At 42.8% G+C, this 16,279-nt stretch overlaps 1 protein-coding gene across 1 annotated transcript in view; it reads left to right on the forward strand.

The window, feature by feature from the left end:
• PKHD1 (PKHD1 ciliary IPT domain containing fibrocystin/polyductin) overlaps positions 1-16,279 on the forward strand; it is an 808,705-nt gene that overhangs the window by 433,778 nt on the left and 358,648 nt on the right. The window contains exons 34-35 of the mRNA XM_089685961.1: positions 522-647; positions 2,666-2,799. Of these exons, the coding sequence (XP_089542087.1) occupies positions 522-647; positions 2,666-2,799 (260 nt within the window). The remainder of the gene's footprint in view (positions 1-521; positions 648-2,665; positions 2,800-16,279) is intronic.

Here is a 16,279-nt window from a genome sequence, read left to right on the forward strand (position 1 = left end):
CACATGTCAAACCTTAAAGCAGATGGGCTACGGCAGCAGAAGATCACAGTGGGTGCCACTCCTGTCAGCTAAAACCAGGAAACTGAGGCTACAATTCGCACATGATCACCAAAATTGGACAATAAAAGATTGGAAAAATGTTGCCTGGTCTGAGTCTTGATTTCAGCAGTGACATTCAGATGGTAGGGTCAGAATCTGGTGTAAACAACATGAAAGCATGGATCCGTCCTGCCTTGTATGAAGGTGGTGGTGTAATGGTGTGAGGGTTATATTCATGGCAAATCTGCAACAACTGCATTATACCATCATGTCAATATGGACCAAAATCTCCGAGGAATGTTTCCAACACCTTGTTGAATATATGCCATGAAGAATTAAGGCAGTTCAGAAGAAAAGGGGGTCCAACCCGGTACTAACAAGGTGTACCTAATAAATCTGGAGAGTGTATGTATACAGTATATAATAAATTCTTCAGCATTTGGGTTTGTGTTGTAATACTGCATGCTTTGCTCTTGATACAGGTTCTTATATACAGAGATCCATTGTGAAGAATTCCTTTGCACGAGGTGGCATTCTGACTGGAGTTTCACATTTTACAGTGATGGATAATATCTTCTACAATATTCAAGGTCATGGCCTGATTGTAGGTAAGATATTTAATATCAATGATAAGAGTCATTTTTTAAGATGCAGTTTTATCTAATTTGGCTGATTTATGACCAAAATGATTGTGTTTTGTTCATGCTCTTTCTTGCTTCTTACTTATTACCGCCATGTCCCCAATTCACTTACATTTCCTGCAGGGTCATTTAGTAGTATATGCTGCCCTAGGCTCCAATAAGCATTTCACTCCATTCTCATAAATGTTCCAGGAAGATCTAGTCTAATGAGCTAATGAGTGCATGGAAAATTCTCATTTATTCTTATTTATTTTGGTTAGTAATATGTGGTTGATCCCTCACTTCAACAGTTCATACCTTTTGTATAATTTGTAGTTCTTTTTAGACTGCAGGTTCTGATAAACAGGCCTTCTTCTATCTCCTACTGGGTTTTAATTTTTATTGTAATGTTAGTACACTATTTATGTTTCCTTTAGGGCGTTCCATTAATCCACTTCTGACCAATGATAAGACATATCAGAAGCAGACTGAAATATTAACTCAGCAGATGATCCATAGACAGATCCCCTGCTGAGTTGGATCAGAAAGGAAATGAATGCCACATTTGTACCATCCATGTCCTCTCTGATTCTATTCTGTTTCTCTCTGCTGGACTGAACACAGTGAGGATTATTTACTAAAGCTGGAGAGTGAAAAATCCGGTGCAACTGTGGATAGAAACCAATCAACATCCAGGTTCTATTGCCAAAGCTTAATTGAACAAGGTGAAGTTAGAAGATGATCAACTACCATGCACAGCTGCACCAGTTTTTGAATTCATCAGCTTTAGTAAATCTACCTCAATTTTTTCATCTTGGTCGAATTTGTAGAAATGAACAGTAAGGAACAGATGTAGATGGATATAAATAAATGCCCATCCATATACATCTGATCACCCATAGGAGTTACATGAACCGAAAATTGAACAGAATCTGAATGAACATGGATGCCTCATGTGAAATCCATTCCTGTTCTGATCCAACTTAACGGGATCCACCCAGGGGCGGACTGACCATTTGGAAACTCGGGCGCTGCCAGAGGGCCTGGGGTCAGTAGGGGGCCCCATGAGATGCCCCTGGTACCTTTTTCATAGGCTTTTTTGAGTTTGGGCAAGGCCATAGGGGCCCCTGGGCAATAGGGGATCATGGGGCCCGTGTGTTGCCATGAGTTGTCAGTCTGCCTCTGGATCCACCTATCTATGGAAGAGGACTTTGATATCAGCTAGGACAGCAGCCACCAGCGCAAGGAACTCTTCTCATTAAGACCAGACTGTCAATGACACATTCTTGTGGGGTGCGTAACCATGCAGCCTGGACTGACAATGGAAATCTGCATCGATTCACAGAATAAAACATGCCGGAACACTTGTAGGTGGGGTGCAGTGTGGTGCAGCAGCAATAGCATACACACTCCAACTGCGATGTAAAGAACTCATGCATTCCAACAGCATATAAAGCACAGGTTTCAGCCGAGCTGACAGCACCTGTGAGGAGAGTCAGGATGCGTCTGTTTTGTGCCCAAGCGAGAATATGTCCAGAGAAGTTGTGAACCCTACGCTTTCCCTCCTCATCAGAAACTTTTCCCTGCTACTAGTTCTGTCCCTAATAGACGGGGCACCTGTCCCTATCCACTTGCAAATGTGTGCCAAACCTGGAGATCCAAGGCCTTAAATAGGCTCTGCCTGATATCTTCCCCAGTGACCCAGGAAACCATAAAGGAACCATGTTCCCCTTGACTTCCCCTTCAGCTGCAATGCCGCTGTGGACGAGCACCACCTGCAGAAGAAAGAGTAAACTGCACCTGCCTACATGCTCACTACAGCTGCCAACCCGAGTAGTCACATTACTATGGGGGAAGACTGGGAATAAAGCTATGTATCTTTGGAATTTTTTAAAATGTGTTGTGGAGAGGGGTTCAGGAAGAGAGGGAGGATAATTGAGAGGATGGACCAGAGGTTTCCTGTTGGATGGACATTTAAGTGTTTGAATTTTTTTTTCTTACTTTAGGAGAACCTTTCCATGGACCTCTTGAAATTAAACATAATCTGATGATAAAGATTTCAGGCAGTGATGGTCTCTCCAATATTGAGATACTGGCTCCAGCTGCTGTCTATATCAAGTCACCTTCCAGCACCATAGAGGTAGGAAGACATTGACTGAAAGATAACCTATTAATAATGGAATGCCATGGTCTTCTCTCCTTATTATAGGACTGTCACTCTTTTAGACAGCATAATGAAGAACAAAGCTAGAATGTCAATACTGGTCAATGACGTGTGTCGATATGTCAAAAAAATAATACTGATTAATCTGCAGCCATCTTATTATTATTACTCTAAGGGAAAACTTGTCTTAAACTATGTATTTTTTTAGTACTGGTTTACATTGATGAGACAGTATAACAATCCAGGTCATGGTGAAAAGGGACTAAAGAAATCACAAAGTCCTCCAACTGAACCAGTGTGTAGCACAGTAAAGCCTTCTTAGAAAAGAAGGTATTCATATATCTCATTGCATCACATATCCCAATAAAAAAGAGGATTATTCCTAATTTTAGGACAGTGGGCGGAGTCATGAAAATCTATCCTTTATGTCCCATCTATCAGATGCACATCCATAGTTGTGTTTGATTTAACACAATTGCAAATATAAAGTATATGTAAACTCAGTCATTAAAATCTCATCTCACAAGATTGAATCAGTTGACCTATCCTTGAAGGTCCTTGTCCAGCCACTCCCTAGTATAAAGTGACAACACTCTGTCCCTGTCTTACAGTTGTTACTTTGGCACACGGGCTTCAGCTAAAGATTACAAGTTAGTATTTCAACACATATTGCATACTGAGCATGGTTCACCCCAGGCATTCCTGGTCTACTAATGCAGACTATTAAAGGGGAAAATGTCATGGGTACTACAACTAAAAAAGATTTAGGGGGTTTATTTCAGATGATCAATACATTTCTGGGGTGCATCACTAGGGAGATCACTAACAGGAGAAAGGAGGTACTGATCCCCCTATATACTGTAGATCTTTATCCCTAGAGGAATCACTAGCAAGAGGAAGGAGGTCTGGATTCCTCTATATAGATCTTTATGTATCACTAAAGGTATCTCCAGCAAGAGGAAGGCGGTCCTGATTCCTCCTATATAAATATTTAGTTGTCACTAGACGGATCACTAGCAACAGGAAGGAGGTCCCTGACTAGCAGCCTGGGAGTAATCAGTAGCAGGGGTCAACTCATGGTCAGAGATGAGAGGTGCTGCAGACCAGCCCTCTGCAATTTTCCCCTGCTCTGGATCTTTGTAGAAAGGTCTTTGAAGCAGTGGGTGGAAGCGAGGAGTGGTTGATCTACACTTTTGAGGGAGCCTGGCCAATCCCCAACAGGAGGTGTGGCAAGGGGTCAGGACAACCCTTAAAAGTGATTGAGCCTGCTCAGCAGCAGAAGAGTTTGGGTGTAAGAGAGAGAGAGAAATGTGAAAGACTGGGCAGGAGCCTGTGAGGAGGCCCAGATAGAGAGTGGCTCACCTGCAGGCAGAGGACTTTGGAAGGCTGAAAAATGGGACTTCGCCAGCCCCCTGAAAGAGGACCACCTGTGTGGCAGGGAAGGAGCAGCCCAGCTAGAAGGCCTGGTAGCAGCCACTGACCCACTGGCAGCACAGGAGGGGAACCAAGTGAGTAAACCTGCAGCCTTTGGGCAAGTAAGGGGAAAGGAGCACTCTGGTTGGAAACTAGATTAGCTTTTTATCCAGGACTGTTCACACTGTAGTGGCAGGTACTGGATCCCTTGCCCAGGGATTCACCCAGAGCTGCTGGATTAAAGAGGATCTGGGGTGGTACATTAGGAGAGGCTGGCTGGATCTCCAGAAGACGATTTTTGCTGCAAAGACTTGTAAATAGTTTCAGGAAGTTTGTCCTCAGTTCAAGTTCCCTTGGGCATCCCATACACCCCTTACCCTATCCATGTTTTACCATGCTCTAATAAAACATCAAAACAAGCTCAAGGACTGGTCACTGTATATGCTACCATTCATACACAGTGCATCCAGAAAGTATTCACAGCGCTTAACTTTTGCCACAGTTTGTTATGTTACAGCCTTATTCCAAAATGGATTAAATTCATTTTTTTCCTCAACATTCTACAAACAATACCCCATAATGACAATGTGAAATAAGTTAATTTTGAAATCTTTGCAATTTATTAAAAATAAAAAATGAAAAAACCCCACATGTACATGAGTATTCACAGCCTTTGCTCAATACTTTGTTGAAGCACCTTACAGCCTCGAGTCATTTTGAGTATGATGCTACAAGCTTGGTACACCTATTTTTGGGCAATTTCTCCCATTCTTCTTTGCAGTACCTCTCAAGCTCCATCAGGATGGATGGGGAGCGTGGGTGCACAGCCATTTTCAGATCTCCCCAGAGATGTTCAATCGGGTTCAAGTTTGGGCTCTGGCTAGGCTACTCCAGGACATTCACAGAGTTGGCCCGTAGCCACTCCTTTGTTATGTGGGCTGTGTGCTTAGGGTCGTGTCCTGTTGAAAGATGAACTGTCTAATGTCCAGAGTGCTCTGGAACAGGTTTTCATCAAGAATGTCTCTGTACATTGCTGCACTCATCTTTTCTTCAATCCTGACAAATCTCCCAATTCCTGCTGCTGAAAAACATCCCCACAGCATGATGCTGCTGCCACCACCATGCTTCACTGTAGGGATGGTATTGGCCAGGCGGTGAGCGGTGCCTGGTTTCCTCCAGACGTGATGCTTGGCATTCAGGCCAAAGAGTTCAATCTTTGTTTCATCAGACCAGAGAGTTTTGTTTCTCATGGTCTGAGAGTCCCTCAGGTGCCTTTTGACAAACTCCAGGTGGGCTACCATTTGCCTTTTACTGAGGAGTGGCTTCTGTCTGGCCACTCTACCATACAGGCCTGATTGATGGAGTGCTGCAGAGATGGTTGTTCTTCCGGATGGTCCTCCTCTCTTCACAGAGAAATGCTGGAGCTCTTTCAGAGTGACCATCGGGTGCTTGGTTACCTCCCTGGCTAAGGCCCTTCTCTCTCGATCGCTCATTTTGGCTGGGCGGCCCACTCTAGGAAGATTCCTGGTGGTTCCAAACTTCCATTTACGGATGATGGAGCTCACTGTGCTCAGCCACTGTGCTCATTGGGACCTTCAATGCTGCAGAAATCTTTCTGTACCCTTCCCCAGATCTGTTTCTTGATACACCAGATCTGTTCCTTGATACAATCCTGTCTCAAAGGTCTACAGACAATTCCTTGGACTTCATGGCTTGGTTTGTGCTCTGACATGCATTGTTAACTGTGGGACCTTCTATAGACAGGTAGACAGGTTTATGCCTTTCCTAATCATGTCCAATTAACTGAATTTCCCACAGGTGGACTGCAATCAAGTTGTGGAAACATCTCAAGGATGATCAGTGGGAGCAGGATGCACCAGAGCTCAATTTTGAGTGTCATGGCAAAGGCTGTGAATACTTATGTACATGTGTTTTTTTTGTTTTTTTATTTAAATTGCAAAGATTTTAAAACAAACCTCTTTCACGTTGACATTATGGGGTATTGTTTGTAGAATGTTGAGGGAAAAAAATGAATTTAATCAATTTTGGAATAAGGCTGTAACATAACAAAATGTGGTAAAAGTTAAGCGCTGTTAATACTTTCTAGATGCACTGTAATTAAACAATAAAAAAATCCATCAATATAAATAGATAGCAAAAACATAAAAAAATGAATTAAGTCCTACAGTGCATATACACTATATTCTTGAAAGTATTGGGACACCTGCCTTTACAAGCACATAAACTTTAACCTCCCTAGCGGTATGATTATTTCAGATTTTTGGTGCTGAAAGCGGTACCATTTTGTTGCATGGAAATATGTATTTTTTTTATTGTAGGCCTGTAATTTAGGAATAACTCACTGAAATCTGTCCGAACAAGAGTCTAGTAAACATTCCGGATATGGTAAAACTTGAAACACAAAATCATAATTTATAATTTAATAAATAATCATAAAAAATAATAATATAATAAATTTAATTAAATAATATGATCAAACCAAAAACACTGAAATTTGAAATATAGCGCCAAGTACGCACATCGCTGAGCAAAGTCGCAGAATCGTTTTCAATTTCTCATGACGAATTTCCCCACGAATCATTATCACTCAATTCTGCAAGTGGTTCTGATTTACTATCTCTGTTCTCTAGCTGGTCTAAAACCGCTTTTGACATAAAGGGACGCTTTTTGGACGCCATGGACTTTTCTAAGTTTCCAGGCAGAAAGAACAGTCAAAATGCAGGCAGGGGACAGGACAAAGTACTCAGGACAAAATTTATGTGAAATGTTTTGAAACAGCAATGTTTTACTATGTAATAATCATTTTTAAAAAAATGAAATTTTTTTAAAAATTTAAAATTTGCCGCCGTTTCCGGCGCCCATACGTCCCGACGTCACAGGGACCGGAACACGGAAGCCGGATGCCGGCATCGGCCGGAGGAGATGGCCGGGGACACTGGAGGGGACGCATCGCGGGAGCGAAGGACAAGGTAAGTGCTGCAGGGACTCCCTATGCAACGCTGCATGGTAAGCCCGAGTGTAGCTCGGGGTTACCGCTTTTGGTACTGAAATTTTACCCAGAGCAACACTCGGGAATACCGCTACGGAGGTTAATGGCAATCCAGTCTTAGTCCGTAGGGTTCAATATTGAGTTGGCCCACCCTTTGCAGCTACAACAGCTTCAACTCTTCTGGGAAGACTGTCCACAAGGTTTAGGAGTGTGTCTATGGGAATGTTTAACCATTCTTCCAAAAGCGCATTTGTGAGGTCAGGTACTGATGTCGGACGAGAAGGCCTGACTCGCAGTCTCCGCTCTAGTTCATCCCACAGGTGTTCTATTGGGTTGAGGTTAGGACTCTGTGCAGGCCAGTCAAGTTCCTCCACCCCAAACTTGCTCATCCATGTCTTTAAAGACTATGCTTTGTGCACTGGTGCGCAGTCATGTTGGAACAAGAAGGGGCCATCCCCAAACTGTTCCCACAAAGTTGGGAGCTTGAAATTGTCAAAAATGTCTTGGTATGCTGACGCCTTTAGAGTTCCGTACACTGGAAGCCCAACCCCTGAAAAACAACCCCACACCATAATCCCCCCTCCACCAAACATTACACTTGGCACAGTGCAGTCAGGCAAGTACCGTTCTTCTAGCAACCACCAAACCCAGACACATCCATCAGATTTCCAGACAGAGAAGCGTGATTCGTCACTGTACGCTTCAGCATATTCTGACCCTGCTCTGTCATTTTACATGGTCTACCATTTCATGGCTGAGTTGCTGTTGTTCCCAGTTGCTTCCACTGTGTTATAATACCCCTAACAGGTGACCGTGGAATATTGAGTAGCAAGGAAATTTCACGGATGGACTTATTGCAACCTATCACAGTACCACGCTTGCATTTACTGAACTGAGAGCGACCCATTCTTTAACAAATGTAAAATTAAAAAGTATAAGAGCACTGCCCCCCTTATAATGACATACAAACATAAACAGCCCTTTGTGCCTTGTTTGTTGGTGAATTTTATACCTTCCAAAAATTAAAGTGCTCTTCATATATCCATGCAATTCGTACTCTGTGCTCCCCACCAGTGGTCCCACTGACTCACCAGCGCCTGTGGACTCTTATGAACAAACAAGAGTCAGACTCGCTTTGGTGGAGGAGACGTTGGGTTCTGCTGTGACTTGTAGTCCACCTTTGTTCGGCTTCACTGGCCTATTTCAATCCATCATCATTGGCAATTGGGTACTCATGCATAAGGAATGGTGGAGGAAGGCCATATAGTGTTATTCCATTTATTAAAATCCAAGGAACAAAACATGTATTGCACTTACAATCATAATATGTAAACAAGCATTAAAAATCAGAGAATACCACACCAGCATGCGCTCCACTGTCCGGAAATGACGTCACCACGGTCTGCAGCTGACGCGTTTCACCCCTCCCAGTGGGAGTCTTCAGAGGTCAGCACTCACCTTTCTTATGTTTGTAAGTGCAATACATGTTTTATTCCTTGGATTTTGAGGTATAGGCACTACAGGGAGTTACACACACAATAATAGTCCGAGTCCTAAGCGTAGGATAATAATAATATTCTTTTACAAATGCTTGTAGAAGCAGCCTGCATGCCTAGGTGCTTAATTTTTTAATGACCTGTGGCCATGAAGGTGATTGAAACATCTGAAACCAAGATTTGGAGGGGTGTCCCAATATTTTTGGCAATATAATGTATATAGGAGGCTGGAAGCGATGCCATGACGTCACTTCCAGTTATGGCAGATATAAACACTGCCATTTTTTTCTGGAAAGCCTGAGATTAATGTTTTTTTTAAAAGTTTTCCAGGGTAGAGGAGGTATACGGGGTCTCATAGACTGTATATACTGTAAATCTTTAGCTCTCCCTAAAGATGGCTAAGTGGTTAGCACCTCTGCCTGGCAGTACTAGGGTCACCAGTTCAAATCCCAACCACAGCACCACCTGCCTGGAGTTTGTGTGTTCTCCCTGTGCCTGTGTGGGTTTCCTCTGGGTACTCTGGTTTACTCCCACACTCCAAAGACACATGGGTAGGTTAATTGGCTCCTGTCTAAAATTGTCCCTAGTATGTGTATGTATGAATGTGAGTTAGGGACCTTAGATTGTATACTTCTTGAGGGTTAGGGACTGATGTGAATGTACAATATATATGTAAAAGTGCTGCTTTTAAATAAATAAAGACCTGTCATGCCTTATTTCTATCACAAGGGATGTTTACATTTCTTATGATAGGAATAAAAAGAATTAAAGGGAGAGTGTAAAAAAAAAAACTTTTTTTATGTAAAGCGCCCCTGGCCCCTTGTGCTCATGCACAGTAGTGAGTGCAGACATTGGTCACTCATATGTAAACGGTGTTCACACCACACATGTGAGTTATCTCCACGAATGTTATAGCAAGAGCAACATTTCTAGCTCCAGACTCCTCTGTAACTCTAAAGTGGTAACCTATTCAAAGTTTTAAAGCATTGCCCATTGTGCAATTTTAAAGCATGACATGTTCGGTATGTAATTACTCACCATAACATCATCTTTTATATTTTAGAAAAAAATGGGTTATATATTGTGTTTTTTAAAATTCATTAAAGTGCATTTTTTTTAAAAAAAATTGCGGTTGAAAAATCACTGCGCAAATACCGTGTGACATAAAAAAAAGCAACAGAAACAATTTTATTTTGTAGGGCCTCTGGTAAAAAAAAAGAAAAAATATATACACTGCTCAAAAAAATTAAAGGAACACTTTTTAATCAGAGTATAGCATCAAGTCAATGAAACTCCTGGGATATTGATCTGGTCAGTTAAGTAGCAGAGGGGGTTGTTAATCAGTTTCAGCTGTTTTGGTGTTAATGAAATTAACAACAGGTGCACTGGATGGGCAAGAATGAGACGACCACCAAAACAGGAACGGTTTTACAGGTGGAAGTCACTGACATTCTTTTCCCTACTCATCCTTTCTGACTGTTTTTCATTAGTTTTGAATTTGGCTAGTGTCAGTGTCACTACTGGTAGCATGAGGCGATACCTGAACCCTACAGAGATTGCACAGGCAGCCAAATCCAATAGGTGCTAATGCCAGAAGGTATGCTGTGTCTCCCAGCACAGTCTCAAGAGCATGGAGGAGATTCCAGGAGACAGTCAGTTACTCTAGGAGAGCTGGACAGAGCCACAGAAGGACCTTAACTCATCAGCAGGACAGGTATCTGCTCCTTTGTGCAAGCAGGAACATGATGATCACTGCCAGAGCCCTACAAAATTACCTCCAGCAGGCCACTGGTGTGAATGTCTGACCAAACAATCAGTAACAGACTTCATGAGGGTGGCCTGATGGCCCAAAGGCCTCTAGTAAGCCCTGTGCTCACTGCCTGGCACCATAGAGTTCGATTGGCATTTGCCATTGAACAACCAGAATTGGCAGATCTGCCACTGGCACCCTGTGCTTTTCACAGATGAAAGCAAGTTCACCCTGGGCACATGTGACAGATATGAAAGGGTCCGGAGAAGCCGTGGAGAACGTTATGCTGCCTGTAACATCCTTCATCATGATCGTTTTGGTGGTGGGTCAGTGATGGTCTGGGGAGGCATATCCATGGAGGGACGCACAGACCTCTACAGGTAAGACAATGGCACCCTGACTGCCATTAAGTATCAGGATGAAATCCTTGGACCCATTGTTAGACCCTACGCTGGTGCAGTGGGACCTGGCTTCCTCCTGATGCACGACAATGCCCGGTCTCAAGTGGTGAGAGTATGCATGCAGTTCCTGGACGATGAAGGAATTGATATTGTTGAATGGCCCCCACACTCGTCTGACTTAAATCCAATAGAACACCTCTGGGACAGGGGCGGACTGACCATTTGGAAACTCAGGCACTGCCCGAGGGCCCGGGGTCAGTAGGGGGCCCCAAGAGATGCCCCTGGTACCTTTTTTCATAGGCTTTTTTGAGTTTGGGCAAGGACACAGGGGCCCCATGATCCCCTATTGCCCGGGGGCCCCATGAGTTGTCAGTCCACCCCTGCTCTGGGATATCATGTTTCGGTCCATCCATTGCCACCTCAGACTGTCCAGGAGCACTCTGATGCCCTGGTCCAGATCTGGGAGGAAATACCCCAGGACACCATCTGTCATCTCATTAGGAGCATGTCCCGATGTTGTCAGGCATGCATACAAGCACGTGGGGGCCATACAAACTACTGAGTACCATTTTGAGTTGCTGCAATGAAATTTCAGCAAAATAGACTAACCTGCTGCATCATTTTTTCACTTTGATTTTTGGAGTGCCTTTGAATTCAGTCCTCTGTAGGTTGATCATTTTCATTTCTATCAAAAGATGGGACATTCTTACGTTCCTAACACATTACCCAGTCCATATCAGTATAGATATCCAGCAGGAGATTTTTCTCCATTGAGATCTGATGTGTTTTCAAAGTGTTGTTAAAGTGGGAACCAGGGAAGGCACAGTATACACAGATATGACAAAAAAAACCTGAACCCTATACCACCAAAATAATACCTATCACATGAAGCATGAATATGAAATAGGTATTATTGTGGCGTTATAGGGTTTCTTTTTTGTCTTAGTACACATGATGACCTTCCAAATGCCGACCTCTGTTTCTGTATGTTGGGATATGTGAGAATACGCTGTATCTGTGTTGGAACGAGTGCATTAACCATTGCTCTATGAGACCGAAGTTTGTTCAGGTGAGATTGGAAGCTTGTGTCAAGTTGTCCCCAGGCGTTCATAGATTACTCACTTTCACCTAAAATTTAACCTGCAGAACGCTGTAAAAAATGCATTCAAATCAGAATCCAAATTGATTTGCACACAAACTCTCTGCTTGCCTAAACCGGCATCAATACGAGGGAGGACGCCTAGATGAATGAGTTGATTTAATGACCAGACTTACACAAAGTACTTTCCTCCAGTAGAAGTGCAATTTGGAAAATGGTATAAGGTAATTCTGATGCCCGATCCTGCCTAAAGCGCCAGTACTGATGTGGAAACAGACCGTGTAAATGACGAAGTTTGGTGAGCTTATTTATATTCCAAAGAGCGGCGGAAGGAATCCCTTTTATCTATTATCCAAGGGCTATGGAGCCAATCAGCTGGAAAAACTCAGCGTCGCTGGCAGGTACAGGTAATACTCATTAGGGAAATCCCCTGTACTTAGGGAGGTAAAGGGAAATGTATTTTTGGCTGGTAGGTTAAAGCTAAAGTCTATGTCCAGACAGGATTTAAAGTAGAGCTAAAGGCAAAACTTTTTTTTCATTTTGGATAGAGTTACACCCCGGTCACAGTGGATGCGAATTGGAATGCCATTTGCATGCCATGCGCCTTGCAAATCGCATGCCAAGTTGCACCCTATTGGCCGCAATTACAGCGGTCACATTGGTGCGGTTCCGACTTGGTCGGGTCTGCACCGATTTCTAAAGTAGTACATGCACTACTTTTGGTGTGATTTGCATAGACAACTGTGTTAGATGTCTTGAAAATCGCACCTGAAATCGGCATGTCATCCGACTTAGAAATCGTGCGACTTCACTGTAAGTCATACGATTTCAAAGTTGGGTTTGATGTGACTGGGGTGTAAGAGAGGTTTCTTTTTTTCATTTTTGTCCAATCTGGGGAGATTTCCCTTCACATCCTGTCCCATAGCCAAAATAGGAAGTGCGAGGAAAGCCCTCAAAAGTGAGGAAATCGCTGAACTAGTGTCCCAATTGGAAGAGTTTTCCTCTCTTCCTGTTCTGTAACAACCCTTCTTTCACTATTACTCTCAGTGATAATGGTAAACAGGACAAATCGAGTGGGGGGAACTGCCCAACGGGTTCACAATAAGCAATATAAACCCAGAAGATGTTGTAATCCTTCTCCACTCCATCCAAAATGAAAATAAAGTTTGACCTTTAGTTATACTTTAAGTTGGCACGAAGCACTTATCCTTTTCCTCCACCCTTTTTTATGTTTGTATCTTTTTTACTTTTTGTATAGCACATGGCACTTTGCTGAATTCCAATTAGTAGGGGGTAGGTCCTCAGACTTGGGGGGGGGGGGGGTGTACATGGCCTTATGGTCAAGTTCTCCCCCTCAAGTGGGTCTTCCTTCTGGGAGCCCCACCAACTACTTGGGTGGACCTTGGTGCAGCAGGTCTGCCTGGTTTCAGCTGGGTGGACTACAAGTGCCCCAGTTCCCATCCAGAGTTTTGCACCATGGGGGATCAAATTCAGGGTCCTTTCTTTTTGAAGGAGGACCATATGTACACACAGTGCACGTTTTTGTGTGTTCACAGTTTTTTCTTTTGCACCTGGGGTTTCGTTTTGAGTGTGCACATTGCACCGCAAGGCATTAAAAAATAAATAAATAAATAAATAAATATATATATATATATATATATATATATATATATATATATATGTGTGTATGTATGTGTATGTATATATATATATATATATATATATATATATATATATATATATATATATATATATTTTTTTTTTTTTTTTTTTTTTTATTTTCTTTAAATTGGACCTTCAACCCCTCCTATAAGTTGCTATTGTTTTTCTCATATGTATGTGTGTATGTATATATATATGTGTGTGTGTGTGTGTGTATATATATATATATATATATATATATATACAGTATATTAAATTGGACCTTCAACCCCTCCTATACGTTGCTATCGTTTTTCTCATATGTATGTGTGTATGTATATATGTGTGTGTATATATATATATACAGTATATTAAATTGGACCTTCAACCCCTCCTATAAGTTGCTATTATTTTTCTCCTATGCATCCACTCCAGTTACACATTTAAATGCTAGAGATTTTTAGGGGTTGTAAGATGCCTTTTTTGTGAACCCTGTCCTATTTTCTCACCTAGGTGAGAATGACATCACAAGCCCAAAGCTTCCTGGGATCCGATGTGATACATCTCAGGAGCCTTCGAGGCAATCTGTGCCACACTGCACCAGGATGTCACTGGACAGGATTCCCAAGCTCTACTGCTTGATTAGGAGATCTGTGGCAGATACTTCTGGGTGGGATGTGCAGTTCCTGTACACCTGGAGAGTAGCGAACATTAGCAGGCAACTTGATAAACTCCAAAATAACAATTTTTTCATTGGCTACATGTTGAAAACACAGTGAATACAGCTACCGGTAATATGTGTAGCATGGTGGCGCCGCTCAAAGCTGGAGCTCAATAGTCACCTCCAGGGGTGGACTGACCATTCGAGAGCTCGGGCACTCCCCAAGGGCCCGGGGTCAGTAGGGGGCCCCATGAAATGCCCCTGGTACCTTTTATAGGCTTTTTTTGAGTGTGGGCAAGGACACAGGGGCCCCATGATCCCCTATTGCCCGGGGGCCCCATGAGTTGTCAGTCCTCCCCTGGTCACCTCACCAGAATGAAGGGGGAGCGGTGTCCACAATAGTATCCAGTCTTGCAAGTGCGATGTAGGAAAGGACGCTGCTGTAACCATACGTGGAATCTAGAATGAAGATGGCCTCAGCCATTGCTTCAGCCACGCCCTTTGACGCGTTTTGCCACACCCAAGCTGCACACAGAAGGTTTTTTACCTTCTACCTTTAGAACCACTTTAGGTCTTGACATGTTGGATATTTACGTACTCAGCACAACTTTACCTTTTTATATATTAGCAAAATATTGGGTAATATATTGTGTTTTAGTTTTAAAAAAAGGTGTCCTCCTTTAGCATAAATCTTCATCCTCCTTTCTGCTTATTCTTTATTCTTTTTTTTTTAAAGCAAACTTAGGCTTACCTTTATTGTATTTTTTAATTGAATTTGCCCTGGATAAACCATTGTGCTAATAATGCATGATATAAAAATTGGAACTATCACCAATTTATTCTCCGGGGTCTCTATTTTCAGAAAATATGTAATGTTTGGGGGTAGTACCGGGACAGGTTCATCCAGCGCCCAGGACAAGGATGCAGAACCATTCCCCCTCCCCCACTGCTAATAAATGTTTACAAACGTTTTAATTTTATTGTTTTGTCAAGAAATAGACTACAAAATGGCAGCACAACATCAAGTAAGATATACAACACGAACAAGGCACGTCTGTAATGTACATTTCAAATGGTACAACCATGTAAAGTAAAAAAAGAAAGAAAGAAAGAGAAAAGAAATTAAGTACATGAGCAATATAGGTAGAAAGGTAGGCAAAGCTATATAGCTACCAAGAAAATGACTCAATCAAAAATAATATGAGTGGACCTTAGTCAGATAGTAAATGCCTATGAGTTCTCCAAATTTCCCATTTTCTGTCAAATAAGTGCATCTTATCCAATAAAGTGTAATGAATTCTCTCCATGAGCATCACTGCATCAACTCTATGCAGAACTGTGGCCATTGGTACCGTGAGGGATTTCCAATGTAGGGCTACAGCCAGGGGTGGACTGACCATTTGGAAACTCGGGCACTGCCCGAGGGCCTGGGGTCAGTAGGGGGCCCCATGAGATGCCCCTGGTACCTTTTTCATAGGCTTTTTTGAGTTTGGGCAAGGACACAGGGGCCCCATGATCCCCTATTGCCCGGGGGCCCCATGAGTTGTCAGTCCGCCCCTGGCTATAGCCCAGATAGTATGGATTAGCCTCATAATCTCAGTCCGAACTCCTGGGATATGGGCTCCTAGTAGGAAAGACTGCATAGACAGATGCACCGGGGCCTCTGCCACAGAGGCCACTTCAGAGATCTTGTGCCACACCAATGAAAGGCCTGGGCAGTCCCAAATATATGCACTAGGGTACCAGCAAGGCTGCAGCCCCGGCAGCAAAGGTGGGATGTCCCTGGAAACATGATATGTAATCTAGATGGGGTATAATACCATCTGGTTAATATTTTGAGGGCAATCTCACTGACAGATAGAGATCTAGAGCTCTTACATATATTATCCACCATGGATTCCCAATCTTCCTCAGAAAAAGTGACACCACTATCCTCCTCCCACTTCTGTCTATAAAGGGGGAGATGGGAAACTGCTAATATATGT

This window comes from Staurois parvus, unplaced genomic scaffold (genome assembly GCF_062004578.1).
Source record: "Staurois parvus isolate SC_StPar_1 unplaced genomic scaffold, SC_StPar_1.0 ptg000390l, whole genome shotgun sequence".
Classification (NCBI taxonomy): Eukaryota; Metazoa; Chordata; class Amphibia; order Anura; family Ranidae; genus Staurois; species Staurois parvus.